Source organism: Sus scrofa, chromosome Y (assembly GCF_054392235.1).
Source record: "Sus scrofa isolate SSC_HxYL_T2T_F1_AM1 chromosome Y, Sscrofa_HxYL_maternal_Yorkshire_Landrace_v2.0, whole genome shotgun sequence".
NCBI lineage: Eukaryota > Metazoa > Chordata > Mammalia > Artiodactyla > Suidae > Sus > Sus scrofa.
In genome coordinates this window covers 7,432,332-7,458,527 of record NC_139402.1, presented here as the reverse complement: position 1 = coordinate 7,458,527, position 26,196 = coordinate 7,432,332, and the positions used below count along the sequence as shown (strand labels likewise).

The window sequence follows — 26,196 nt, the reverse complement described above, 5'->3', positions numbered from 1 at the left end:
TTGCCCTTTCTCCACATTTTAACCAACACGTGTTACATTCCATCTTTTTGATAGCCACCATCCTGATGGGTGTGAAGTGATATTCTCGGTTTGCATTTGCATGTCTCTAACGATGAATGATGGGAAGTATTGTTTGGTTATGCTTTTGGCCATTTGTGTGTCTTATTTGGAGCAATGTGTGTTCAAGTCCTTTGCCCATTTTTTAGTAGTGTTATTTCTTTTTTTATTCCTGTGTTTTAGGACTTCTTTATTTATCCTGGATAGAAATCCTTTATCAGATGTATGATTTTATAACTTCCATTTCATAGGTGGCCTTTTCATTCCATTGATGGGGTATCCTTTGATCTACAGAAGTTTGATGTACTCCCATTTGGCTACGTCTTTCACAGGCTTTTAGTGTCAGGTCCAGGACATCTCTTTAAAATCCAGTGTCCTAAAACTTTCTAGGTTTTCTTTTAGGAATTTTAGTTTTAGTTCTTAGCTTTAGGTCTTTAATACTTTTTTAAATTAATTTTTGTGTAAGGGTAAGAGTCCAACTTCATTTCTTTCTTTCTTTTTTTTTTTTTTTTTTTTTTGCTTTTTGGGGGTTGCACCTGCAGCATATGGAAGTTCCCAGGCTAGGGGTCAAATGGGAGCTCTTGCTGCCAGACTACACCACAGCCACAGTGTCTGTGACCTATCCTATAACTCACGGCCTTGCGGGATCCTTAACCCACTGAGCAAGGCCAGGGATTGAAGCTGTCTCCTCAGGGATAGTAGTCACATTCGTTTCTGCTGAGCCACGATGGGAACTCCAAATGTTGGGATTTTGATAGGAATTACTCTGAATCTGTAGATTGCTTTGGGTAGTGTGGACATAAATTATAATGGTATCAAATCTTCTAGTCCATGAACATGGGATGTGTTTCTGTTTATTTGTGTCTTCTTTAGTTCCTTCTGGCAATGTTGTATAGTATGTGTACAAGTCTTTCATCTTCTTGGGTCAGTTTATTTTTCTTTGATGCTGTTGTAAATGGAATTGTTTATGTTTTCTCTCAGACTGTCCATTATTAGTGTATAGAAATGCAACTGATTTTTGCAGGTTGATTTTTGTGTCCTGAAATGCTGCCATATTTTTTTATTAGTTCTAACGGTGTTGTAGATGTGAGCGGAGTGTTTAGGGTTTTCTATGTATGAGATGTGCAAATGGATAACGTCACTTCTTCCTTTCCTATTTGGATGCCTTTTAATTCTTTTTCTTTCCTAATAGCTCTGGCTATGACTTCCAGTGCTGTCTGGAATAAAAGTGGCAAGAGAAGGTATTTTTCTCGTGTTCCTGATCTCAGAGGAAACGCTTTCAGCCTTCTCATACTGAGTATGATGGTAGCTGTGGGCTTTTGAATACGGCCTTTATTATATTGAGGTCATTTCCTTTTATTCCTAGTTTGAGTGTTTACATCATAAAAGGGTGTTGAGTTTTGTCAGATACCTTTTCTGCAGCAGTTGAAATGAACCTGTGTTTTTTTTCCTTCTTTCACTCATAGGGTGTATCTCATTGATTTTCGGGTGTTGAACCATCCTTGCACTGCAGGAAGAAATCCCACGTGGTCAGGTGTATGATACTTTTACTGTGCTGTTTAAATCAGTTTGCTCGCATTGGGTTGAGTACATTTGCATCTGTTTCTTGTAGTTTCTTGTTTGACTTTTGTACCAGGGTGATGCTGGTCTCACAGCATGAGTTTGGGGGTGTTTCATCCTCTTTAATTTTGGGGACGAGTTTGAGGAATATTGGGTGTTAATTCTTTAAAGTCTGGTAGAATTCCCCAGTGAAGCCATTTGGTCCTGTTTTCTTTGTTGAGAGATTTCTGATTACTGAATTAACCTCCTTAATAATTATAGGTCTGAAAAGATTTTCTGTTTCTGTTTGCTTTGATCGTAATCGGTTGTACTTTGCTAGCAATTTATCCATTTCCTCCAGGTTACTCTATTTGTTTGCATACAGTTTGTCATATTAATCTTCTTTAATCATTTTCATTTTTATGGTATTGGATTTAATGTCCCCTCTGTCATTTTTTTAAAGATTTTTACTTTTTCCATTATAGTTGATTTACAGTGTTCTGTCAATTTCTGCTGTACAGCAAAGTGACCCAGTCATACATATATATATACACACATTCTTTTTCTCTCATCATGCTCCATCATGTTCCATTCCAAGTGACTCGATAGAGTTCCCTGCTGGGTACAGCAGGCTCTCAGTGCTGATCCACTCCCAATGCAACGGTTTGCATCTATTAACCCCAGACTCCCTCTTTCCTTTCTTTTTTTTTTTTTTTGTCTTTTTGCTATTTCTTTGGGCTGCTCCCGCGGCATATGGAGGTTCCCAGGCTAGGGGTCCAATCGGAGCTGTGGCCACCGGCCTACGCCAGAGCCACAGCAACGCGGGATCCGAGCCGCGTCTGCAACCTACACCACAGCTCACGGCAACGCCGGATCGTTAACCCACTGAGCAAGGGCAGGGATCGAACCTGCAACCTCATGGTTCCTAGTCGGATTCGTTAACCACTGCGCCACGACGGGAACTCCCCTCTTTCCTTTCTGATTGTAGTTATGCCTTTTTTTCCCTTAGTTAATTCAGCTCAGGGTTGTCTGTACAGTTCATATCTGATCTAGCGGTTCTTTCATGGTTTAACATACAGAGCACCCATAATGTTCTAGGCATGCCCGTCTCCTTTTGCTTCCGTATCCACCGAAGCCTTTCGAGTGGTTTTCCTCCTGGAACTTTTGTCCTATACGATACACTTGAATTATGTTCTAGTCCGATTCCAAGAAAATACGCTGTTTTATCCAGCGGGTCTGGTCATTTGGCTGGAACGCCAGCACGTCTGGATTATGCAGTCAGCTTGGTGATCCAGTCAGTAGGGTGTCCTCATGCGTCTCCCCCAGTGACCAGCTCACCGTGAAGTAGGGCGCTCCTCCTCGGGAATCCCAGAAGGGAACCGAGTCTAGAAACCTCCATCACAGAAGTCAGGCAAGAGCTAGTTTTCAAAGACGGTTTAGTCGTAGGGGACTTAGCTGGATAGCTCTCCTCTCTCCCTCATTTGCTCACCTCTTCCAGACCAGAGGGGTAAAGGACCACTTTTGTTATGGATTGATCAGTTCCCTGAATCTGGCATTTTAGCCTCAGTTTTTGTGTGTATCTTTACCGTAGCTTTTGCCAGCCTCACCCCTGAGAGGATGGGTGGACTTTAAGGTCTTTCCTTGCAAACACGAGGTCATTTCCACACACGCAACGGGGAGGTGCACTAAGCGTGAAGAGATGCCGAGAGCACAAAGGAAAGCCCGACGGAGCCCCGGAAACGAGACACGTATCATCACGCTGGGGCGCTGGCTCGGGCCAGGGGCTGAGGCCAGGGGACGGCACCCGCAGGTGCCGAGAGGGTCAGGATTCAAACAGCGATTCCAAATGATGCTTATCCCGAAGGGGAAGAAGAACAGGAGGAAAATGCCAGGCTGACTGGGGCCGAGGGAAGGCTGTGTGTCCCTGCGGATCCAGAAGCATATTATGTAATAGCTTTTAGGGTTTCTGCTCTGGGGTACGCCACTCACAGAAACAGCAATGCCACGGGCCACGGTCTCAACCCCCAAAGACCCTCTTCACCCCCTGGTTTCCATCCGGCTGCATTTCTCCCATGACCTCCTTTATCTGAGCCACACCTGAATCCCACCAGAAAGGGGACCTCCTGGACTCCCAGGTGCGGTCACTCTATCTAGAAAAGGTCACCCCTTCCCGCTTCTAGATGGTTGCTGCTTTCGTACACTTACCGCCTTGGTACCATGAAGAAACTGTGGCTGATGGGGGTAACCGTTGACTTTTATTTCTTTTTCTTTGTGGATTATTTTCCGGTGGGGCCATATAGGTTATGGAAGCACCTTGAGCGCCTCAGTCAAGGAGCCTGTCTGCAGAGAGGGTGTATGATGCAGTCACCATCCTTCACTTGAACCATGAAGCTCTCACTTCAAGGTGACAGCTGTGGCCCCAGCAGGTCCTTAAGCAAGGAAGGGAGGGCAGTGGGACCAGGGAGGCAGCCCTGATTGGGACGGAGGCAGGTCTGCCCAGGCCAGTCACCAGGGATGGAGCCCTGACCGTGAGGTAGGTGTGTCCCTGTCTGCGCCCCTCCAGCCCCCGAGACGGTAGGGCTGACCCCTGGGGCTTGAAGCGCAGGCCGCCCTCCTCTCAGCAGCCTCATTGCTGACTGCTTTGGAAGCCTCTCCGTGAAGTGGGGGGGGCATGAAGCTTCTCAGGGAAAATGCTTCTGATTAGGATGTTCTGTTGGCACTGAGACTTCACTTCACAGTGAAATGTAAACTGTCGGTCAGCCAAGGGTTTAGTGATTCCGGCAATAGACATTTTAAACGTGACGAAAGTCTGGAGTTCCCGTGGCGGCTCAGCGGGTCAGGAACCCGACTGGTGTCCGTGAGGATGCGGGCTGGCCTTGCTCTGTGGGCTCAGGATGCAGCGTCGCTGCAGGCTGCAGCGTAGGTCCCAGATGTGGCTTGAATCTAATGTGGCTGTGGTGTCGCTCTGATTCGACCCCTAGCCCGTGAACGTCCATATGCCGCAGGTGTGGCCCTAAAAAGAAACTGTAAAAAGTAAATAAGCGTGGCGAAGATTTAAGAAGAAGAAGTACTGAAATGTGTCTGGCCTCACGTGATGATCTTTGACGTAGGTTGTCAAAGGGAGACCTTTCTACCTGTGATCCTCAGGAAGGATGCTGGTTCACCTCCACTGTATTTTGAGCAGCTTCTTTCAGTCACAACTTCTTTTTTTCTTTTTCGGTCTTTAGGGCCACACCCGCGGCATATGGAGATTCCCAGACTAGGAGTCGAATCCGAGCTACAGCTGCCAGCCAACACCACAGCCATAGCAACGCTAGATCCGAACCCCATCTGCAACCTACACCGAAGCTTGGCAACGTTGGATCCTTAACCCACGGAGCGAGGCCAGGGATCCAACCCACAACATCATGTTTCCTAATCGGATTCGTTTCCGCTGTGCCACGATGGGAACTCCTCCGTCATGGATTCTTGGAGATGGATGGGATAATTTATTGCGAGTGATTTGGTTTAGAAGGGCCGTCATAAAGTCAGTGTCTTTCATGGTCTGGAACCCCCAGAAGGTTCTCCTGTTGTTCACTGCGAGTGGGATTTCCCAGGGAAAAGCCCAGGGCGATGGCCTCTGGGCCACTGGAGAGGCCAGGGACAAGGCTTTGTCCGGGGACCATTGCCTGCCTGCTGCCCCAGCACAGGGGCACCTCACATGTGCCAGTTTCCCCTCCCCAGCCAGACCGAGGTCCCTGCCCCCATCCCCGCCCCAACCCAAGACCACCCAGCAAAGGAGCAGAAATGACAGACGAGAACCCTGGTCCCTGGCGCAGCCCAGGCCATGGTGCCCAGTGCCAGGCGGCTGAGGGGAGCTGGCACGTGCAGCCTCCAAGGTGGGGGCCGTCAGTCCCCCCTCCCACTGAGCTCTGCAGGCCCCCGTCCCCTCGGGAACCCAGGAAGACGGCCTGTCTCCTGGGGCGCGTTCGTGCAAACTGGGGAGTGCGGGGACTTCGTTGGCAAGGACGGGTCCCTCGAGAGAGTGGACGTGGCCCTGGCTCTCCCCCTGCTCCCTGCGCTCTGCTGAACAGCGCGCCCCCGGCATCTCCCTGCGGTCCACCCCCGAGCCGCGTGCGCATGGGGTGCGTCCCATCCTGGCTTTACCTGAGCTCCTTCCTTTGCCAGCCTGCCCTCGCCTGTGTAATTACGTCTGTGCCCACCCTCTGCCTTTTGCTTTTCTCCTGTCTTCAATCTCGACTTTTCTCTTACCCTTACCCCCCGTGGCGACTAGCAGATGTGGGTGTTACACCCCCACCCCCCTTTGTGGCATACTTTGCACCATCCCGGCAAGAAGGCCCTCTTTTTCTTCGAGTCACCCTTGGGGTCCCCCCCGCTGCCCCTAACCCTCAGGTGATCTGCTGCTGAGAGCAGTGCTCAGGGGACATAAAAAAAGGGTCCCTTTCCTGTGGGCCTGATACTCAGTGCAGGGCACCTGCACATCCAGTGAAGTGAAAATCCACAGCGGCCTATAGTTTCACATTGGAGAGAAATTCAGAGAAGGGTGCCCCTCGGGACAGGGGAGAAAATGAAGCAGATGGTCCTGGAGCAGTGGCGGCTTTGCCACAGGCGGGGGGGCGTTGAACTCTGTATAACCTGCAGAGACCCTGAGCGGGTGGGTGCGTGGACGGATGGACGGATGGACGGGGGAGGGACAGGCCTTCCAGGTGGAAAGGGTACCGGGACTCAAAGTCACGAAGTGAACATGCTTTTGCAGCAGCATAAAGTGAAGCCTCTTTGTGTTGATACACCTGAGACCTGGGCTAGAATTTCAGCTCCGTTAGTGAAGGTCCGCAGTCTCCAGCTAAACTGTTGCTGCTTGGGAGGAGTGGGAACCCCCTGAAGAGAAGGTGGGGCCGCAGTGAAACCCGTGCTGGCGGGAACTGCCCTGGGGTTAGTTAACGCACCTGCTGATGACGGCAAGGAGCCCATTTGCTGGAGGAGGACCAGGCTGTGGGAACTGGACCGAAGGTGGAGTCAGAATGTCTGAGGGAACCACAGTGGCAGGGGAGGGGACAGTGTGACCGGATGCTGACAAAACTTAATATTCATCTCAGAAACCAGGGCTGGAACTGAAGTTCCAAGACTCATTACTTGAGCCTTGAGGCTGTGGAATTGCAGAGATAAGAATCCTAAGTGCCTTTAGCAGACGGCAAAGGAGGAGAGACGTCTTGTCATAGGCAGAGCTTTTCATGGACAGTTGGGGGCCCTTAGCGGATTCTTGGTCACTGCAGAGCTTTGCAGCCTAGGCTGGGGGCCTTTTGTCTTTTACTAGGCTTCCTGCCTTCCCAGAGCACTGCCCAGTTCCAGGCACACGGGTGAGAAGGAAACGGTGAGCTGACCTGCACAGTGACCTGCTTGGCTTAGGCTGAGTTCCTTTTCTATTTAAGAAATGAAAACCGCTGTCCAGGACAGTTTAGGACCGTGCAAGGGAAGAAGTTTGGCAGACGGATCATCTGCTGGTCAGTGTCAGTGACAGACCTTTAAAATTCTGATGCTTTGTAGAAAATTGAAAGAACCCTGTAAACCAGTTATGATGGAAAAAATAAAAATCATTAAAAAAAAAAATCTGATGCCCTGAAGGATGCTGGCCTATTTGACGAGGTACATGGATTTCCCTTTTCCTGGTTTAAGTATGCTGGAGTTCAAAGAGTGCCCGTTGCCTTAATTGTTAGTCAATTGTAAGAGAGACATCTTAGGCTAAGCCCTTCTTCCTATGATTTTAGATATTCACTGCGGACATAAAGATTTTTCTCAAGTCAGAGCTGCAGTTTCTGCTTTTAAATGTGTGGTGGCTTCCCTGTGGATTTTTAAATACTTGGGAGGAAAAGATCAAGCATGAAAGAAATCCTTACCTCCAAGACCTCTCTACTCAGAGGAGAGAAGACGGGTAGAGAGATGGCCAGGATGCTGAAGCCAGGGGCCAGCACCCAGGGGTGCCAGCAGCCTCAGCAGCCTCGGCCGCTGGGAGAGGCTCTGCGTGTCTTAGGGGCAGAGCACAGCAGCTGCCCTCCACACGGGTGCAGATGTGGGGAGGGGGGCAGTGACGGGTCATCCTGCTGAGCAGCCAGGTTCCCGGGGCTGTCGACTTGTCCCTGCTTGCTTACAGCCCACTCACTGCAGCAGCAGGGGTATAGCGTCTACACAGACAGCCCAGGGACAGTTGAGCCTGGAGCAATGCCTGTAACTTCCAGGCAGAAGCTCCTCCCCAGCCACGGCTCTCGCCGAGCTGTAGGGCTCGCTGCTGAGAACTGTCCATGTGGGAAGTGGGTCCACACAGTTCAAAGCCCTCTTGTTGAAGGGTCAGATGTGTGTTGCATTATTTATCTATTTTAAAAAGAGGGGCATCCAGCCGAGTCTTTTCTAAAATTTTAATTAATTTATTTTTATTACTTAAAATTTTAATTAATTTTTTTTTTTTTTTTTAAAGAACCACACCTGTGGCATATGGAAGTTCCAGGGCTGGGGATCCAATTGGAGCTGTAGCTGCTGGCCTACACCCCAGCCACAGTAACACCAGATCTGAGCTGCAGCTTGAGGCAGCCCAGGATCCTTAACCCACCGAGTAGATCCTTAACCCACTGAACGAGGCCAGGGATTGAACCCCCATCCTCATGCATACTAGTTGGGTTCATTACCACTGAGCCACGACAGGAACTCCTGTGTATTCTTTATCTTCAGTCTGGGGAAATCTGCTCTTAGCGTTATTTGGGGGTATGGTGCACAGCAGACAAAAGATTTCAGCTGGGATTTGCTTTTCACGAAATAACAACATGGCATTTTTAAAGGGTTGGAAGAGTTATTCATATAGCCAAAAGGTGGAAGCAACCCAAGTGTCCATCGATGGATAAATAATACATCTCATGTTCATACAACAACAGGATATTATTCAGCCTTAACAAGGAAGGAAGTTCTGGGAGTTCCTGTTGTAGCTCAGTGGAAATGAATCTGCCTAGTATCCGTGAGGATGCAGGTTCGATCCCTGGCCTCGCTCAGTGGGTTAAAGATTCGGCGTTCCCATGAGCTGTGGTGTAGGTTGCAGATGTGGCTTGGATCCCACGTTGCTGTGGCTGTGGTGTAGGCTGGCAGCTCCAGCTCCAGTTGGACCCCTAGGTTGGGAACCTCCCTGTGCTGTGGGTGCAGCCCTAAAAAGCAAAAAATAAAAATAAAAAATATTTTTAAAAAGGAAGGACGTTCTGAAACCTGTTCCAGTGTGGCTGAACCTTGAGAACCTCATGCTTCATGGAAGAAGCCCGTCGCAAAAGCACAAATGTGGTGTGATTGTGCTGACGGGAGTCTGCTAGAATAGTCAGGTTTGTGGAGGGTGCCAGGGTTGGGGAGGATCAGGGCTAGTGCTGAGGCGGGGGCAGAGTTTCAGTTTGGGAAGATGAAGAACTCCAGAGGTGGTGGGCAGTGGTGAAGGCCTCAGCGTGAGTTGGCAAAGCTTATCAGCCGTATCTCCCCGAAGGTGACCTTGGAGCCTGTGGTCACTCCGTCCCACAGCGCAGATTAGAATCGCAGTGACCTTAAATGCAGGCATTGTGGGCTGTCCCCTTTGAGGGGGGAGAGGTGTCCAGACTCCCCCTGCTGCAGCAGCTCCCAGCACCCCTACACCTCCTGGCTGCAGGTCCCAGCGGGAGTGACCAAGTCCTTGGGTCTGAGATGGCAGCTGGACATCCAGGGCCTCTTCCCACCAATGCCGAGAGCAGCGCTGGCCTTTTGTTCCTGTGTCTGTGTGTGTGTCTCCTTTCCTGAGCTCGGTCCTTGATTCTGACACATTCTGCAGTGTTGCCAGCACATTTTCAGGTTTCCAGCTATGAATTAAGCCCTCTTCTCAGACTCAGGGCCCCAGGCTCCAGTGTCCACCACCCACTCTGCCACGTTGGGTCCATGTTCTTAGTTTCCTGGGGCTACTGTAACAAATGACCACAAACCTGGAGGCCTAGAACCACTTAGAACTGCTCTCACAGTTCTGCAGGCGGTTAGTCTGAGGCCAAGGTGTGGGCAGAGCTGTGCTCCCTCTGGAGGTTCCAGGGGAGGGTCCTACCTGCTGCTTCCCAGCTTCTGGGGGCTCCAGGTATTCGCTGGCTTGTGGCTGCCTCCCTCCTGTCTCTGCCTCCGTTTGCATGTGGCTTCTCTTTTGTGTCTGTGTCTCTCTTCTGCTCGTGCAATGATCTGAGTCTTTGTGCCCTGTCCCCGCAATTCCTACTTTGAAGCAGTGACCCCAGTGCTTGCATTAGGAGGTGGGGGCCTTTGAGAGGTGACCAGGTCCTGAGTGTGGAGCCATGAATGAGGTGACTGCCTTTATAAAAGAGACCTCCTTGGGAGTTCCCATTGAGGTTCATTGGGTTTAGAACCCGACATGTCTGTGGTGATGCAGGTTTGATCCCTGGCCTTGCTCAGTGGGTTAAGGATCCGGCTTTGCCACAGGCTGTGTTATAGATCTCAGATGCTGCTAGGTTCTGGTGTGGCTGTGGCGTAGGCTGGCAGCTGCAGCTCTGATTCGACCCTTAGCCTGGGAACCTCCATATGCTGCTGGTGTGGCCCTAAAAAGAAAAAAAATAATAATAATAAATGAAAAAAAATGAGAGACCCCCAGGAGGGTCTCGCCCCTTTACCACGTGCTAACACAGGGAGCAGACAGTCATCTATGGCCCTGAAAAGACCCCCTCAACAGATGCTGAATCTACAGGCACCTTGATCTCGAGTCCAGCCTGCAGAACTGTGAGGAACAGAAATCCATTGTCTGCAAACCTCCCCGTCCATTGTGTTTATTATAACAGTGGAACAGCTGAAGACACCAGTGCCTGAATTTAGGATTCAGGGTCCAGGGTTAGTTCCTGTCCACTCCTCCCTGCGGGTCTCTGGGTTGAGGGCGCCCGGTCACAGAGGACATCTGCCTCTCGCCTTGGGATTTGCTGGCCGTCCCCACGCGGCACCTGCATGCGAGGGCCACACCTGAGAGGACTCATGTCCGCCACCCTCATTCCAGTCTGCCTGCCTTGTTCCCTTTTCAGACCCACTTCCCTGGCAGCCCTCAAGTCCTTTGTCACCAATGTCAGGTCTCTAGGCTGTCAGATGGGACCCTCCAGGTTTCCTGTTTCTTCCCTGTGAGCACAGACTCTTTGTGATTCTTTGTAGCGAGAGCTGGCTGTCATTCTTCCCTCCCCTTGAAAGGGAGCTACAACCTCTTCTCGGAATTTCATTTGGATACTTAATTACCCAGCGTCTCCACGGGCAGGGCAGAACGGGTGTACATGTTGAGTCTTTTACTTCTCAGAGTGCCTGAGACCAGGTTGGTGGACTGTACTTAAAGGGAACAAAAGATTTTGAAGGAATCAGGCACTGATATGTCAGGAGGGTCCTGTACGGCTGACGCCCGGAGGTTCGATGCCGTGGTGATCCTGGCTGACGTCTACCCTGTGCTGAGCCTTCCTGGGGGTGATTTTACGTGCAGAACCTGTTACAGGCATTCCTTCCCAGCTGCTCCACCAGGAATGCGAGTCACTGCTGTGTGACGGGACCAGACGGGGCTCCAAGGGGGGACGTTGTGGCCAGGGGGCTGCAGTCAGGCCTCTCCCTTGGGTGTCCTGTTTGTTGTGGTCTCAGACATTTTCAAGGAGCTTGGCATGTTGTGCCTGATTAAAAAACAGTCGTCCCAAAGCATTTCTGGTTCATTCCCCAATGGATAAAAATGTTGAATACGTGCTCCAGTCTAGATTTCTCGGTATGTCTTTATGTATGATATTGCAATGACACATTAGGTACGTTACAAAATAGTCACAGAACTAGAAATGTTAGAAGGATAAGCTAAAATGAAATCAGCTATATTTAGAAGTTTTAAATGAATAGCACCCAAGAACTTTTCCAGCAAATTTTTCTTTTTTCAATAGGTCTTACAGAAAGGATGTATTTACGTATGTTCCTTTTTTTTTTTTTTTTTTTTTTTTTTTTTTTCTTTTTCGGGCTGCACCTGTGGCATATAGAAGTTCCCAGGCTATGGGTTGAATCGGAGCTACCGCTGCCGGCCTACACCACAGCCACAGCCACTCAGGATCTGAGCAGCATTTGCAACCTACACCACAGCTCACAGCAACGCTGGATCCTTAACCTGCTGAGTGAGGCCAGGAATCGAACCTGTGTCCTCGGGTGCTAGTCAGATTTGTTTCTGCTGAGCCATGAGGGGAACTCCTGAACATTTTATTTTAAATTCCAATCATGTTGACACTCAGCTTTAATCACCATCCAGACAGAGGTGGTGATTGGATGTCTGTTTCTTATGTGCCTTCTTTCTTCCCACTCATGCGCTAAGTGAAGGTTTTTATTGCAATAGCTAGTAAATATAATTCTCCATGATAGTAATCAGTGGTTGTTTGTTGCAAACTAATTGTATGGTGTGGCTTTTTGATATTTTCAAATAATAGAAACGCTTCACTCTGAATACTTGCACACTGATGGGAAGTTGCTTTACCAGCGGAAGTTAAGCGCATGTGTTCCTAAGACATACGCGTCTTCAGCTTTCTTGTCTGACTCTTGTCCGTCTGTCGTATCAGCAATGTCTTGTAAAATGAGTAGGGAAGTGAGTGTTCCCTCCAGTTTTCCCTGATTTCTTTAGAACTGATGTCATTTCTTTCTGTGATGTTTGGGGAATTCACCCATGAAGCCATCCAGTCCTAGATTTGAGAAGGTTTTTTTTTTGTTTGTTTTTTTCAGCCACATCCAAAGCAAATGGAAGTTCCCAGGCCAGGGATGGAGCCCACACCACAGCAGCGACCCCAGCCACTAGAGTGAAAATGCTGGGTCCTTAGCCCACTGAGCCACAAGAGAACTCCTCCATTCTTGAAGATTCTTTCTTTTTTCTTTTTTGTCTTTTCAGGGCTGCACCTGCGGCATATAGAAGTTCCCGGGCTGGGGGTCCCATCGGAGCTTTATCCGCTGGCCTACACCACAGCCACAGCAACACCAGATCCAAGCTGTATCTGTGGCCTGCACCACAGCTCACAGCAACACCAGATTCTTAATCCACGGAGCGAGGCCAGGGATCGAACCTTTGTCCTCATGGATGCTAGTCAGCGTCCTTTCTGCTGAGCCACGACGGGAACTCCTTGAAGGTTCTCAAATGCAGATCCCATTTCTTTAATAGAGCTACGGCTAGTTAGGTATTAGAGACTTCTGGAGTGAGCTTTCTGTCTTTCAAAGAACTTGTTCCCCTTTATATGTTGTCAATGTTACTGATATGAAGTTGCTTATAATGTTTTTTATATCCTTTTAATGATGTTAGGATCTGTAGGGCTGTCCTTCTCTTACGGGAAATTTGGATCATTTTCTTTTTTTCTTGATCAGTCTTGCTAACAGTCCACCAATTAAATTGATCATTTTAAAGAACTAGATTTTGGTTCGATGGATTTTCTGTGTTCTCTTTTTTTCCTGTTTCATTGATCTTCTCTCCTATTTTAATTCTTTCCTTTAACTTTTTGATTTTAATGTTCTCTTTCCCCCTCACTTTCTTAAGATAAAAAGCTCAGATTGTATATCTTCTTACAGTTTTTTTTTGGATGTGACAATTTAGATCACTGATCTGAGACCTTCTCTAAAAATTTAATGGTATAAATTTTCCTCTAAAAATGTCTTAGCTATACCCCACATATTTTGATATATTTTTTGTTCTCTGCAAAATATTATCTAATTTCCCTTAGCGATTTCATCTTTGACCAACATCTTACATAAAAGTGTTATTTAATCTCAAATAGTTTTGAGTTTTCAAATAACCATTCAATTTTTTTTTTTTTTTTTTTGTCTCTTTTTTAGGGCCACACCTGAGGCATATGGAATTCCCAGGCTAGGGGTCAAACTGGAACTGCAGCTGCCGGCCTACACCACAGCCACAGCCATGCCCGATCCTTAACCCACAGAGCGAGGCCAGGGATCAAACCCACATCGTCATAGATCCTAGTTGGGTTCGTTAACCACTGCGCCACAACGGGAACTCCTGCCCAGTCAATTATTAATGCCTGTTTTATTTCTGCTGGGTTAGCAAACTTCCTTTGTATGATTTCAGGTTATTTAAAAATTTTTGAGAATTGTCCTCTGGATCGTAGTATGTTCCATCTTGTTGAATGTTTCATGTGCACTTGAAAATAGTAAGTATTCTGCTGTTGTTGGGTCAAGTGTTATATACATGGAGATTAGGTTAAGTGCTTTTTTTCTTTTTCTTTTCAGCCACCCCTGTGGCATATGGAGTTCCCGGGCCAGGGATCAGATCCGAGCTACAGTTGTGAACCAAGGCACACCTTTGGTAATACCGGATCCCTAACCCACTGTGCTGGCTGGGGGATGGAACCAGTGTCATAGTGCTGGGCCTCAGTGGGAACTCCACCTTGATAGTGTTTTGAAGTATACAGCACCTTCGTATCTCCTTTTTTTTTTTTTTTTTTTTTTCTTTTTTTGTCTTTTCTAGGGCCACTCCCACGGCATATGGAGGTTCCCAGGCTAGGAGTCCAATCAGAACTGTAGCCACCGGCCTATGCCAGAGACACAGCAGTGCAGGATCCGAGCCTCGTCTGAGTCCTACAGCACAGCTCATGGCAATGCCAGATCCTTAACCCACTGATTGAGGCCAGGGATGGAACCCGCATCCTCATGGTTCCTAGTTGCATTCGTTTCTGCGGCCCCACGATGGGAACTCCTGCTTTATACTTTAGAGAGTTTTCACTGTGTTGGCGTGGAGCTGAGAGCCACACCTTCCTGGGAGCGTGTCAGCTAACTGTTTTCTCTAAAGGATGAAGCACTCACAATATCTGTTGTCTTACTGAGCGGGTTCAAGTATTGGAAACTGCCTGTGTTTTCTGTGGCAATTGAGAAAGTAGGGACATTGGGTTAAGCACTTCTAGAACAGCCATGATTACCTGATTATTTAAAATGCCGTCTTCGATGCACTGTGGCGCTTTGTATGGATGTAGACATCCCTGTGGTTGTAAGGGGCCTGGGTTGAAGGTGGCGGGTCGGGCCATTGTTGACCCCCGTCTGATAACCGGCCCTCTCTTAATGGGCTCCCGGGAGACCTGCCTTAACCTCCCCATTCCCTGCAACTCCCGTGCTGACTGCGAGTCGGCCAAGGGTGTCTTTCACCCCGTGGGTTGCTGCGGGACACAGTGTCTGTTTTACCACCTGCCCGCCTCTCCTCCCGCTGTGGCCTTTGCCCGGAGCCTGTGGTGGAGGCCAGTTGAGGACCCGGCCCTGTGAGGAGGGACAGAATTGCTTTCTGTACAGCAGTGTTCTCAGAACACAGCCGAAGAAGCATGGTCTTTGGGTAATCATTGCTTCACAGCACAGCACAACACTACACAACACAACACGTCACAGCACAATACTACACAGCACAGCACAATACTATACAACACAACACAATACTACACAGCACAGCACAATACTATACAACACAATACTACACAATACTACACAGCACAATACAACACAACACTACACAACACAGCACAATACTACACAGCACAATACTACGCAACACAGCACAATACTACACAGCACAATACTACACAACACAGCACAATACTACACAACACAACACCACACAGCACAATACTACACAATACTACACAATACTACACCACACAGCACAATACTACACAATACTACACCACACAGCACAATACTATACAATACTACACCACACAGCACAGTACTACACCACGCAGCACAATACCACACAATACTACACCACACAGCACAGCACCACACAGCACAGCACTACACCACACAGCACAGTACTACACAGCATAATGCAACACAGTACTACATACACAACACGGGTGCTGAGCGCAGGGCGCGTTCCCAGGGTTTGCTCTGATGGGCTGGTGCAGGGAGCCGCAGCAGCCCCGTACCGTCCGTCCCCTCGGCTGCTCTGGGGCGCGCCGTCACCAAGGCCGGAGGCATTGCTGTTTGGCTTTGGGGCCGAGTGGGGAGGTCGGAGCGCCGGGACACGCGCGGGAGATGGGGTCCCTGCCGAGCGGAGGACGCAGAGCCCCCGCCTCCGCAGAGGCTCCTCCTCGCGTCACGTCACTGACGGCTCCCTCCTCCCCCAGGTGTGGAGAAGCTCATCCGCCACCTGCGGGCACACCGCGTGCCCTGCGCCGTGGCCACCAGCTCGGGGTCCGAGTCCTTCCAGATGAAGACCAGCAGGCACGGGGACTTCTTCAGCCTGTTCCACCACGTCGTCCTGGGGGACGACCCCGAAGTCAGGAGCGGGAAGCCAGAGCCGGACATCTTCCTGGCTTGTGCCAGGAGGTTCTCTCCCGTTCCTCCCGCGGAGAAGGTGAGCGGCAGGGGGCGCCTCGGGCCTGGGGGGTGCCCCTGCGGCAGGGGCAGAGGCCTTTGTGTCCACGTGGACGGCTACGGCGGCGCCCCTCAGAACTCAGGAAGAGGGGTCCCCAGATGGGGGGATGCAGGGGAGCTCCCTCCCTTCTGTGGGGGAGCACGGTTGCCCACGCCGCCCGGCCAGGGGATAGCCTGGGCACCTCGCCCGGGCCGGGGGCTGCAGCGCTGCGGCGCCGCCGCGTTCTGCTGTGTGATGGGCTGACGCGGAGCGGAGTCTGCTGTGTGATGAGCAGACGTGTTCCTCGCGGCCCAGCCGTGGCGACAACACTCAGGAGCCCCAGCCCCTGGCACTTCTCAGTGATGTTTCATGACTGTCATCGTGGTGACCTTGGGTTTTGGCTGAGACGTTTCCAACTCCGGTGTGTTTCTCCCCTGGAGGGGGGCCGCCGGCCCGCCTCTCAGGCTGCCCTTCATGACGCGGGGGCGCCGTGCGGGTGGGGAGCGTGAGTGGCGGGTGCTTGCTCAGCTCTGCCGATTCCAGAACACCGGGGGCTTCTGCCGCGAAGACGCTCACATTTCGCAAAGTGGGGGACCAGGCGGCACCTGTTCCGCAGAACAAAGGCGCCGACGCGTCGGCCACATGACTTTCATTGGGGAAGGTGATGTGGGGTCGTGAGCGAAATCAGGTGGCGGTAATGATGACGCTTTCTTCGTTGTTGCGCTTTTGCACATGCGCCGCATTTGTTGACTGCATCCTACCGCAGTCTCAGTGGTCTCCAGAAGGCTTCTTCAGAGGGTTCCTGCTGGTGATGCCAGTGTGCCCACAGCAGGCGGGGCATCCCTCAGCGTTCCCCCCCGAGTCCCTGTATTGGAGGGCACCGTGCTTCGTGGGGATTAGCGCAGGGAACAGCACTTCCATGAAGGGTCTTCTCGCCATTGGGTGCTCCAGGGACCAGTGGGCCAGAGAGGGGACGCTAGCCATTGTCCACCCAAGTCATAACCTCAAAACCGCCTCTAAAAGCAGCCGAGAGGGGGGATTTTTGAATGAGTTAAGGCTTTTTCTGGTTCTGGCTGAACTTTCTGCGTGGAACCTGGTAGAGCAGTAGAAGCACACTCTCCTGTGCTCTGAGTTTCTGGCCTCTGCTGGGGGTCCCATAGCTCAGTTCAGTTCTGGCACTAACCCCACCGTTAGTACAGATGCCTGGTAAGGGCTCAGCGCCCCCCTCAGGCCCCCAGCCACGCGTGGGATCCCAGGCCGCTCACATTCTCTGCGACCAGCTCCCAGTGTGAGGTTCCCACGCAGCCCCCTTCTCCGTTTTCCTCGTTTTGGAGAACGAGTCCCAGAACTGGCAAGGACACATATGGCTTTTCCTGGTTTATTTTTAAGAGCACTGGGCAGGAACAGCACAGCGGAAGAGGTGCTTAGGGCACAGTGTGCGTGGCTGGGACAGGTGTGAGCTTCTGTGACCTCTGGGCTCACTGCCCTCTCAGCCCCTCCACGTGTTCAGAAGCTCCAAGAACCTTGGATTTTAGGCTCCATTTCCTGGTGGCCGTTGATTCCGTCACTGGCCACTGGTGATTGCATCTCTGGACCTGGAGGCTGGGGAGTGGGTTGAAGCTTCCCACCCTCTAGTCTTGCCTGGGCCTTTCTGTCAATCAGCCTCCATCCTGAGCCCACCTAGGGAACCAGGAGGGTCACTTCATTTGCATAAAGTCAGGGTGGTTGAGGGGGGCTTATGCCGAAGAACAAAAGATGCTCGGCTTGCCCAGGAATTTCCAAGGGTTTCAGGAGCTCAGAGCTGGATCCAGGAACAGAGGGCAGATATTCATATTTTTATTACATCTCTGCCACCAGAATCATGTGTATCCATTGAGTGACAGTGGCTGGAGCGCAGGCCTGGCAATGTACATCTACAGGCTGATTCAGCGCCACACGTGCTTGACCGGGGTGGAGCCTCAGATGGCCCAGCCCCTAGGCCGCAGAGTCAAACATGCGTGTCAAGGGCTGGGGGACAGGCCCTGGGCGCAGTGTGATTCTGCTTCTTACATAGGGACCTCCGTGTGTCTGCGTGCTTGGCATCCCACCACAGATCCATAGACGTGGGCTCTTCTTCCCCAAGAGCTTCCTGCTGCTTGAGGAATTGCCCATCGCTTTAGGAGATAAAGCCCTTTCCCCCCCAGGTGCCATCTCCTGTGGCTGCAGATGCTGTTTATCTGCTCACGGGTAAGTAAAGTGCCACCCACCCTGCCCAGCCCACCCTCCTACACGGCTCCGAGTCGGAGGCCCCTGCTTCCGGCCCCTGCACTGCATAAGAAGTTCCCTACAGCAGCCCAGACTCTCTCTAGGGACTCAAGAATCGCATGAAATGCCCTAGATCTTTGAGGTCCACTGCATCAAAGGGAAAGCAGCAGGACAGGACCTAAGAATGGGTCCCCAAGCCTCTCTGGTACTGTCCCCTGCATCGGGAGAGCAATGCAAGTATGGAATGTGGGGGGCTCCACAACCAGGGGCTCTCTGCATCCGAGCAAACTCCCACCACACACACGGCACCTGAGCAAACGCCAAAGCCTTAGGCGGAGGTGGCTGGGAAACAGGACAACCTGTAGGACAAATACCTGCATACGTTAAGTGTGGCTTAGTGACAAGGGTGGTACTCAGGGAGCACTGAGAGCTCCAGTGCTCTCAGTAAAACCCAAGTAGCGTAAAAGGGGGAATTGATGTGAAGGCATTAGCTACTGTTTAACTGGGAGAAAACGCCAGCAGAGCTGGCATTCACTAAGGTTTCATTGACAATATACTCTTCTAAGTTATTGATGTATCATTCTTTGTGCTTCAAATATGCAATAATACTGTGCCATCTTCAAAAGTCCCCTTAACCCATGCTCATACTCCTGAGCATTCACTGAGTGCTTGCTGTGTACCAAGGAAACACGTAGGAGGCCTCTACTAAATCTCAGAGGCTGCGTGGGGCAGAGGTGACCATGGGGAAGAGGTTATCGTTGCTCCAGCTTTTATAGCACATGAGCATCTGGAGGCTCCCAGACAACAGTGAGGGGACTCAGAGTCCAGACCCCTGGTTGTGTGAGCTCTGCCACTTGAGTGTCTTCATGCCAGAACGTGCATCTTTGTTGCAAAATAAAAATGATGGCCTTATTTACACGTGATTTCTTGAGTTGATAGTTACGGCATTACAAGTGCAACCTGAAATCAGTTTTGAAAAGCATAGCAGTCACTCTACTTTGCCTTTTTTAGTTTTCTTGTTAAGAGCCGACTTTCAGGGTTTCTTTTGAATTACTTGGTTTGGTTTGTTTTGCTTTCTAGAAAGTGTCGCACAGTAAGCTTTTATAAACCTAGAGAGTCAAAAAAGAATGACAAATGTAGGAATTCCCATGGTGGCTCAGTAGAAATGAATCCGACTCATATCCACGTGGATGCGGGTTCGATCCCTGGCCCCACTCAGTGGGTTAAGGATCCAGTGTTGCCATGAGCCGTGGTGTAGGTCACAGGCACAGCTCTGATCTGGGGTGGCTGTGGCTGTGGCCAGCAGCTGCAGCTCTGATTCGACCCCCAGCCTGGGAACTTCCATATGCTGCTGGGTGTGGCCCTCAAAAGACAAAAATAAGGGCAGGGGGAGAACAAATGTATTTTAACTTGTGAGTTCTGATTAACTATGCAGTGGTGTCATCATAAAACCCAAACCATTTCTTCAATTACAGAAGGCATCCTGAGCAGACTTTTCAACATGTGAAATGGCAGTTAATGTTTTATGTAATCTCTCGACAAAGAAACGTGTTACTTTAAAATTCATCCTCTAGTTTTTCTGGTGACTGGTATATGTGGCCAGAGTCTGCAGGCGTGTGCAGGCTGTCGTGCGGCTGCTGTTTATTATTTTCTGTGAAGACCCGCTTCCCCTCCCAGGTAATGGGCATCAGGGGGGACATTGCTCTAGGCAGGTTTAAAGTTGGCATCGCGCAGCCAGGTGAGCTGAGTTGGGCCTCTGTCTTTTGGGGGATTGGATGTTCTTTGTTATTCTCTCACTTCTCGACACCCTGTTAGGAGACCCCGCTGTGCTGGAGCTTTTCCTGGGGGTGCAGAGAGCCCCAGGGCCATAGTCAGCCACCTGCAGGGCCTCGGCGGACCCTGCAGCCTCGGCCCTCACTGCCCGGGCCTCAGGACCCTCTTCTGTTCCTGCCACCTGGCACCACTAAGCAAAATACAGGGGCCTCTGGTCACTGGTCTGTGCTGCTGTTTCATGTCTCCTGCAGCCTGATGGACCACACCGTCCCCTATTTCATTAAAAAAAAGAAAAAAAAAATGACCGTGACTTTACCTTCCTACCTCCTCCCCTTACACAGCCTTTCTTTCGTCACACCTGCCCCTGCTTGGTGTTCCTGCAGAGTGTCTGTGGACTAGCTCACTCACGGTCCCGAGGTCTGTTGTGGAGGCGAAAACCTTTCCTGTACACTCTTAGGTGCTGCGTTTGGGGGCCTGTCACTGAAAGCGAACAAAGGCATTAGCAAGAGAAAATACAGGTTTCTGTTTGCGTAAGAGCAAGGCAGTTCACAGAAAAATGGGATCAAGGAGGCAGTTCGAGCCTGGGGCTCATCCATCATCTTCATGGGGATTGGGGAGAGACAGAGGAGCCCTTCTGGGGGAACTCGTGGCTTTTAGGAACAATGAACAGGCTCCTAGGGGAAGAGATGGGAGAGATGAGAGTGTAGGACCATGTCTGTTTAGGCGACTTCTTGTCCAGCCCCGACCTGTGCAGACTCATCCTCAGCCATAAAAGTCAACCTTCCTGGCTTGTGAAACTGCTGGGGAGGCTATTTACGACAGGTACATTCTCGAGGGAGCCTTTGCTTTTAGGAAGATAAGGAGAATTTAGAAAAAGCCCCTTCCTGCTGCTGTTGATTCTCTAATGTCTTCAGCTCAGAATAACCCGTGGGCAACCTTGGCATGTTCAGGAGCCCCTTCCCCACCGAGAGGCCCTTGTCTTTCTTCCGCACACCCCCGGGTCCCTCTCTTGCTTCCTCCTCCGAACCTTCAGCATCTTGCTGGCCAAAGGCAAGGCCTCCACATTTCCCAGTGACCTAAGTCCTGCCTTCCTCCCTCGTACTTGCCCCTCCCGCGTGGCCTCAGGGCGTCCTGCTCTCCAGGAGCCCTTGGTCTGGCTGCGCCTTTAGCCAGCTGGTCCATGCCAACCTCGGGGACCTCCCGGACCCCGCCAGGTGCCGTGGTCCCCGTGTGGGACCGCATCCTCACCCTCTCTCACTCCCGGCCCACGTGTCCTCCAACTCTCCGCTCCCCCTCCTCCTAAGACGGGCCCCTTTCCTCCCAGCTCCTCTCCACCCGAGTGACGTCGCGAACACGGAGGACCTCAGCGGGGTTCCTTCTCGGCTCCCCAGACGCTCGGCAGCACCGCCCCCTGCCGGCAGCGCCGCTGAAATGACTTCTGTAGCGCACGGTCCTCTGGATTGCGGCGCAGGATGGATTACGCAGCTGGTCCTAGATTTTTGCTGTTGCCATTCAGAAACGGGCTACCTGTGATCCACAGAGGTGGCGCACGTATCCATCCACACAGCATTTAGGGTGTGAAAGCATAACTGCCTGCTCGCCACTCCGGCGGATGGAATGAAGGGAGAGACGCCCCCTTCCCGGGCGGCAGGTGCGGTACACCTGCGCCACACGCCCTCCCCTGTCACCTGAACGGGCCTCACCGCCACTGAACACCACGTGCTTGGTCATTGCCGCTGGTATTTTCCCCGCCCCCTCACCTCCGCGCACCGGAACACACCCAGTGATGGCAGGAGTGTCTCCCTTCACTCTTAGGAAGACCGGATACCACCGCGGGCTCTTAACCGTGCGCACATGTCAGGTTTCTGTTCCGTTTTACTCGCAGCGACTCCTGGTAACTCGACCGCTAAGCGCTTAGTTTTTCTCATTCTCTGGATTCATGGGCACAGACCCCTACGCCAGGCAAGACGTACAGGGGTGACTGTGTGTTCCTGTGCTCGGTAGCCTCACCCGACCCGAGGGGCTGCTTTATCATTTATTCTTATGACATAGTTGCACAAATAGGATCGCGGAGCCGTCTTAGTGCGTTTGTGCGTTTGTGCATGTGCTTGCGAGATCTTCGCGTACCGCGATTTCACTGGACCGTCAATCTCCTCAGGGCATCGTAAGAGCCTGTACGCTTGACCCCTCAGCTTCAAGCCACTGTCACAGGAGGCAGGTTTGACAGGGCTCCAGATGCTGAGATGCGTGAGTTGTATGCTGGATTTCTGAAGAATGAGCGAAGCAGTCGTGCACACAGGTGGTCTTACTAGACAAGCACAGGTCACTAGACCAGAGAGGACAGGTAACCCGCAGGGCCAAGACTTTCTTCCAGAATTCCTGGTTGTGCCTGTGGAATGTTTCTAAAGCCACCAGGGTGATGGCGCTGTTCCGCTCTGATTCTGTGTCACACGCCCTGGTCCCCACGGCACCCCCTGAGGTGTAAACCCCTTGCCTGGCCCCTTGCTCTCTTGATGCCTACGCCCCGTTCCACCTCACCATTGTTCTGTGTAGTAACCTATGCGCGGTTAGGGGGTTGGGGTAAAACCCGCCTGTCTGCAAAGGCTCCTAGGGAGCAACAGCGAGTAAAGTGCCTGAGAAACACTGCGTTAGTCCTAGGCCAGCTTAAACCAATTCGAAGTCAGTGGACCCAGTAATTTCCAAGGATGGCATTTAATCAGTTCAGGGGTGATTTTCTGCAGCATCCCTCCTTTTCCAGCCAGAGAAGGTGCTGTGCTTGGGGGGGGGGGGACACCCCTGCTTAAATGCCTCCCCCCCATTTAATACGGGACACCCACTGTCTCCAGCTCTATAACCTGAATCCCATCTGCAAAGTCGTTTTCCCATGAGAGAGACCCCAGGCACAGGTTCTGGGAAGTAAGGCCTGGGCCCCTTAGGAGTTCCTGGGGCCCGCTGCCATGCCTCATCTCAGCCTCAGTTCTCCCACTCACCAAACATGGATAGGAGTGTCAGCCTTAATGAGATTATTGCTCTGGATGCAGGAGGAAGGCTTACTCCAGGCAGGCCCCCAGCTCTCTCCCTCTGCATTCTTTTTTTTTTTTTTTCATGGTTTAAAATACATATTTAATGATGGGTAAATACACCAATGATCAGAAAAACTGAAGAGTGCCATTCTCATTACAATGTGATATGAAAGTGCTGTGGAAAGACATTTCATAAAGCAAAAAGTCAAGTTTAATTTCACAAAAACTGACACCATTAAAACCAATGTGATTATTTGCCCCCATCCAGTCACTGAGCTTACAATATTATAAAAATATGTTAAAACTTGTTTCTTCATGTAAAAAAAAAACCCAGTGTGTTTCATAATTATCAGAGATGCTCATTCCCATACAGCTAGTATAAATTTGATTATTAGAAAGTTTTGGGAGTCCCTATCGTGGCGCAGTGGTTAACGAATCCGACTAGGAACCATGAGGTTGCGGGTTTGATCCCTGGCCTTGCTCAGTGGGTTAAGGATCCCATGTTGCCGTGAGCTGTGGTGTAGGTTGCAGATGCAGCTCAGATTCCGCGTTTCTGTGGCTCTGGCGTAGGCCGGCGGCTATGGCTCTGATTAGACCCCTAGCCTGGGAACCTCCATATGCTGCTGGAAGTGGCCCTAGAAAAGGCAAAAAGACAAAAAAAAAAAAAAAAATTAGTTAAAAAAAATTTGAAAAATTTTATTTCCTTAAAACCGCTTGGTTCATTTACCATTTGATATCAGATAGCTATTTGCTGTCCTGAGGTACCAAAAATAAAATAAAATAAAAACAGCAATATTGATACTCTGGGTTTCTTGTTAGGTAGATCCTGAAGGCTAAACTTTGGAATTTCACCAGAGGGAGCATACAGAATTCTCTTTGAAGACACTTTTTTTTTTTTTTGCCAGTTGTTTCAATCTGGAAGCCAGCAGATTGTGGTTCATTGTGGGGCCCAACCAGGACACAATGTTCATCAAAAATAAAGGCCTCCTCATTGTTTCTTGCTGCTTCTAGATCATTCTTTGGGGGGTTCAGATTCCTGATTCTTCCAGAGCCTTCTGCACAGCACCCCTTCACCGATGTGCTGACCTTTGTCCCCAAGTCCGGAGGTCACAAGGAGGCCGGTAGTCACACTCGCAGGCAGGCTGGGGTCCAGCACAGCCCAGCAGTCACTCAGTAGGGCTGACCCTCCAGGGGCAGTGAGGGCACCTCCTCCCTGCCACTGTCCTCCGAGATGTGGAAGCCGAGTCGGGGGCTAAAATGCCTTAGAGCTATAAGGAGCTAAGTGTAAGGGAGGTGTTAGTGCCCCCACCCCACTGGCATGTTCTCAGGGTGGTGGAGGAACACTGGCATAATGCAGTATTTATTTGCCTTCACTTGATGTTTCCCTTCCCAAACTCTGTTGTCGTTGCTGGAGTCTGTATTGAAGTTAAACAGTGCTTCCGGTGTGTAGTTTACCAGTGACTAAAAGTAACCCTGTCCTATGGCCAGGCGGGCACCTGTTGGGGGCCTGGAGGACCACCGGGAGCTCCCCAGTCCTGGGTGGGTTTCATGGCTCTCACTCCACCGTGCTGAGCGTCCGCTGGCCAGTCTCTGAGAAGCAGAGACCGTCGGGTATGGGTCTGCGCTCGCCCTGGGATCCATGCCGTGTGAAGGGTGTGGCTCAGCTTGGCCCCTGGGTTGACAGACACCCCCACACCCCATTTGCCCGCCCCAAGGAGAGCCCCGGAGACTCAGGGCCTGCCGTTTACACTCCTTGACAACTTCCTAATGGCTCTGCACCTGCCTTGAGGGGTCTGCTGCCCTCTCTGCAGCATGCCTGGCTGTGCTCAGCAGCACCCCTCCCTCCGTGCCGCCCCCCCCCCCGCCCCCCAGCGCCAGCATCTTCACTGTCCTCTAGACCACCGTGTCCCCGTGCTGCGATGGGGGTGCACGTGAACCCCCGCTTATGGAGGGCAGGGTGGGGTGCCTCCATGGTCCCCCTACACTGCGGAGACACTACACTCCGCCCAGCGAGAGGAAGGGGTTTCGGGCAGGACACACGCCGTGGTGACTGACCGCGTGCCCCCCTGGTGCCTTCTGTCCTGAGGAGGCATCACAGGGAGGAGCCTCCCGGAGCTACTCATGTCCTCACTCCCATTCCTAATGAAATAAAAGCGTGACCGCAGCGCCAGAGCCCGTAGGCACTTAAAAATGGTCATTCGCCTCGTCAGATTGTATGTATTGTAAAGGAATTATGCACAGGTAAGATGAGAACCCTCCCAGAAAACAAGGCCGGAGATCTCATTCGTGAGAATCACGCTAGTGTCGCGTGTACCTTGTCCAGACGCCCCCAGGGGAGATTCCCCAGAGCACTGGTTTTGTGGACCTGCCTTGGTTTTCTCTGACAACAGATTTCCACTTCTGGGCAACTTTTCCAGCAAAGTTGAAAACAGATTTGTCCACGGGAATCCTTCTGGAACCTTTTTTGTTTCCAGCTATAGTGCTTCAGGAATCCCCCCCGGTCCCTCATTCAGGGTGAAGAATCTCTGGACTGCTGTGCCAAGAACATTTTTGAAACCTCAAACCTCATACATCCTGCTGGATCACCCGGAAGTGAACGTTATACACAAACAATTCATGTAACTCAACAAAACACACAGGGAGTTCCCGCTGTGGCACAGTGGGGTATTGATCTGACATTGCTGCAGCTCCGGTGTAGTTTGCAGCTCCAGCTCAGATTCCGTCTTCGACCCCTGCCTCAGGAACTTCCATATGCCGTGGGGGCAGCCGAAAAAGCAAACAAAAAACAACCCGATTGAAAAGTGAGCACAAGACCTAAATAGGCATTTCTCAAAACACACAAACAAACAAACATGGCCAGTAGGCACCTGAAAAGATGCTCAGCATCACTGATGTAGAGAAATGCCAATCAAAACTGCAGTGAGGTACCACCCCACATTGGTCAGGATGGCCATCCTTAATAAGTTAACAAATAACGGTTAACGGGGAGGGTGTGGAGCAAAGGGACCCCCTCCCACGCTGTTGGTGGGAATGTAAATCGGTACAACCACTGTGGACAACCGTATGGAGGTTCCTCAGAAAACTCGAATCGCCATGTGATCTGACAGTCCCACTCCTGGTAATATATCCAGACAAAACTGTAATTCAAAAAGATACATGCATTCCTGTGTTCACTGCAGCACCATTCACAAT

General features: G+C 50.9%; 1 protein-coding gene across 50 annotated transcripts in view; it reads left to right on the top strand.

Moving 5' to 3' along the window:
• The window catches only part of LOC106506881 (pseudouridine-5'-phosphatase-like), a 744,469-nt gene that overhangs the window by 41,202 nt on the left and 677,071 nt on the right, over positions 1-26,196 (top strand). For all 50 annotated transcript variants that reach the window (XR_014836065.1, XR_014836045.1, XR_014836067.1 and 47 more), the window contains exon 3: positions 15,735-15,964. Coding sequence is in view for 1 of the 50 variants with exons in the window: in XM_085008997.1 (XP_084865123.1) it covers positions 15,735-15,964 (230 nt within the window). In the remaining 49 variants the exon portion in view is untranslated. The remainder of the gene's footprint in view (positions 1-15,734; positions 15,965-26,196) is intronic.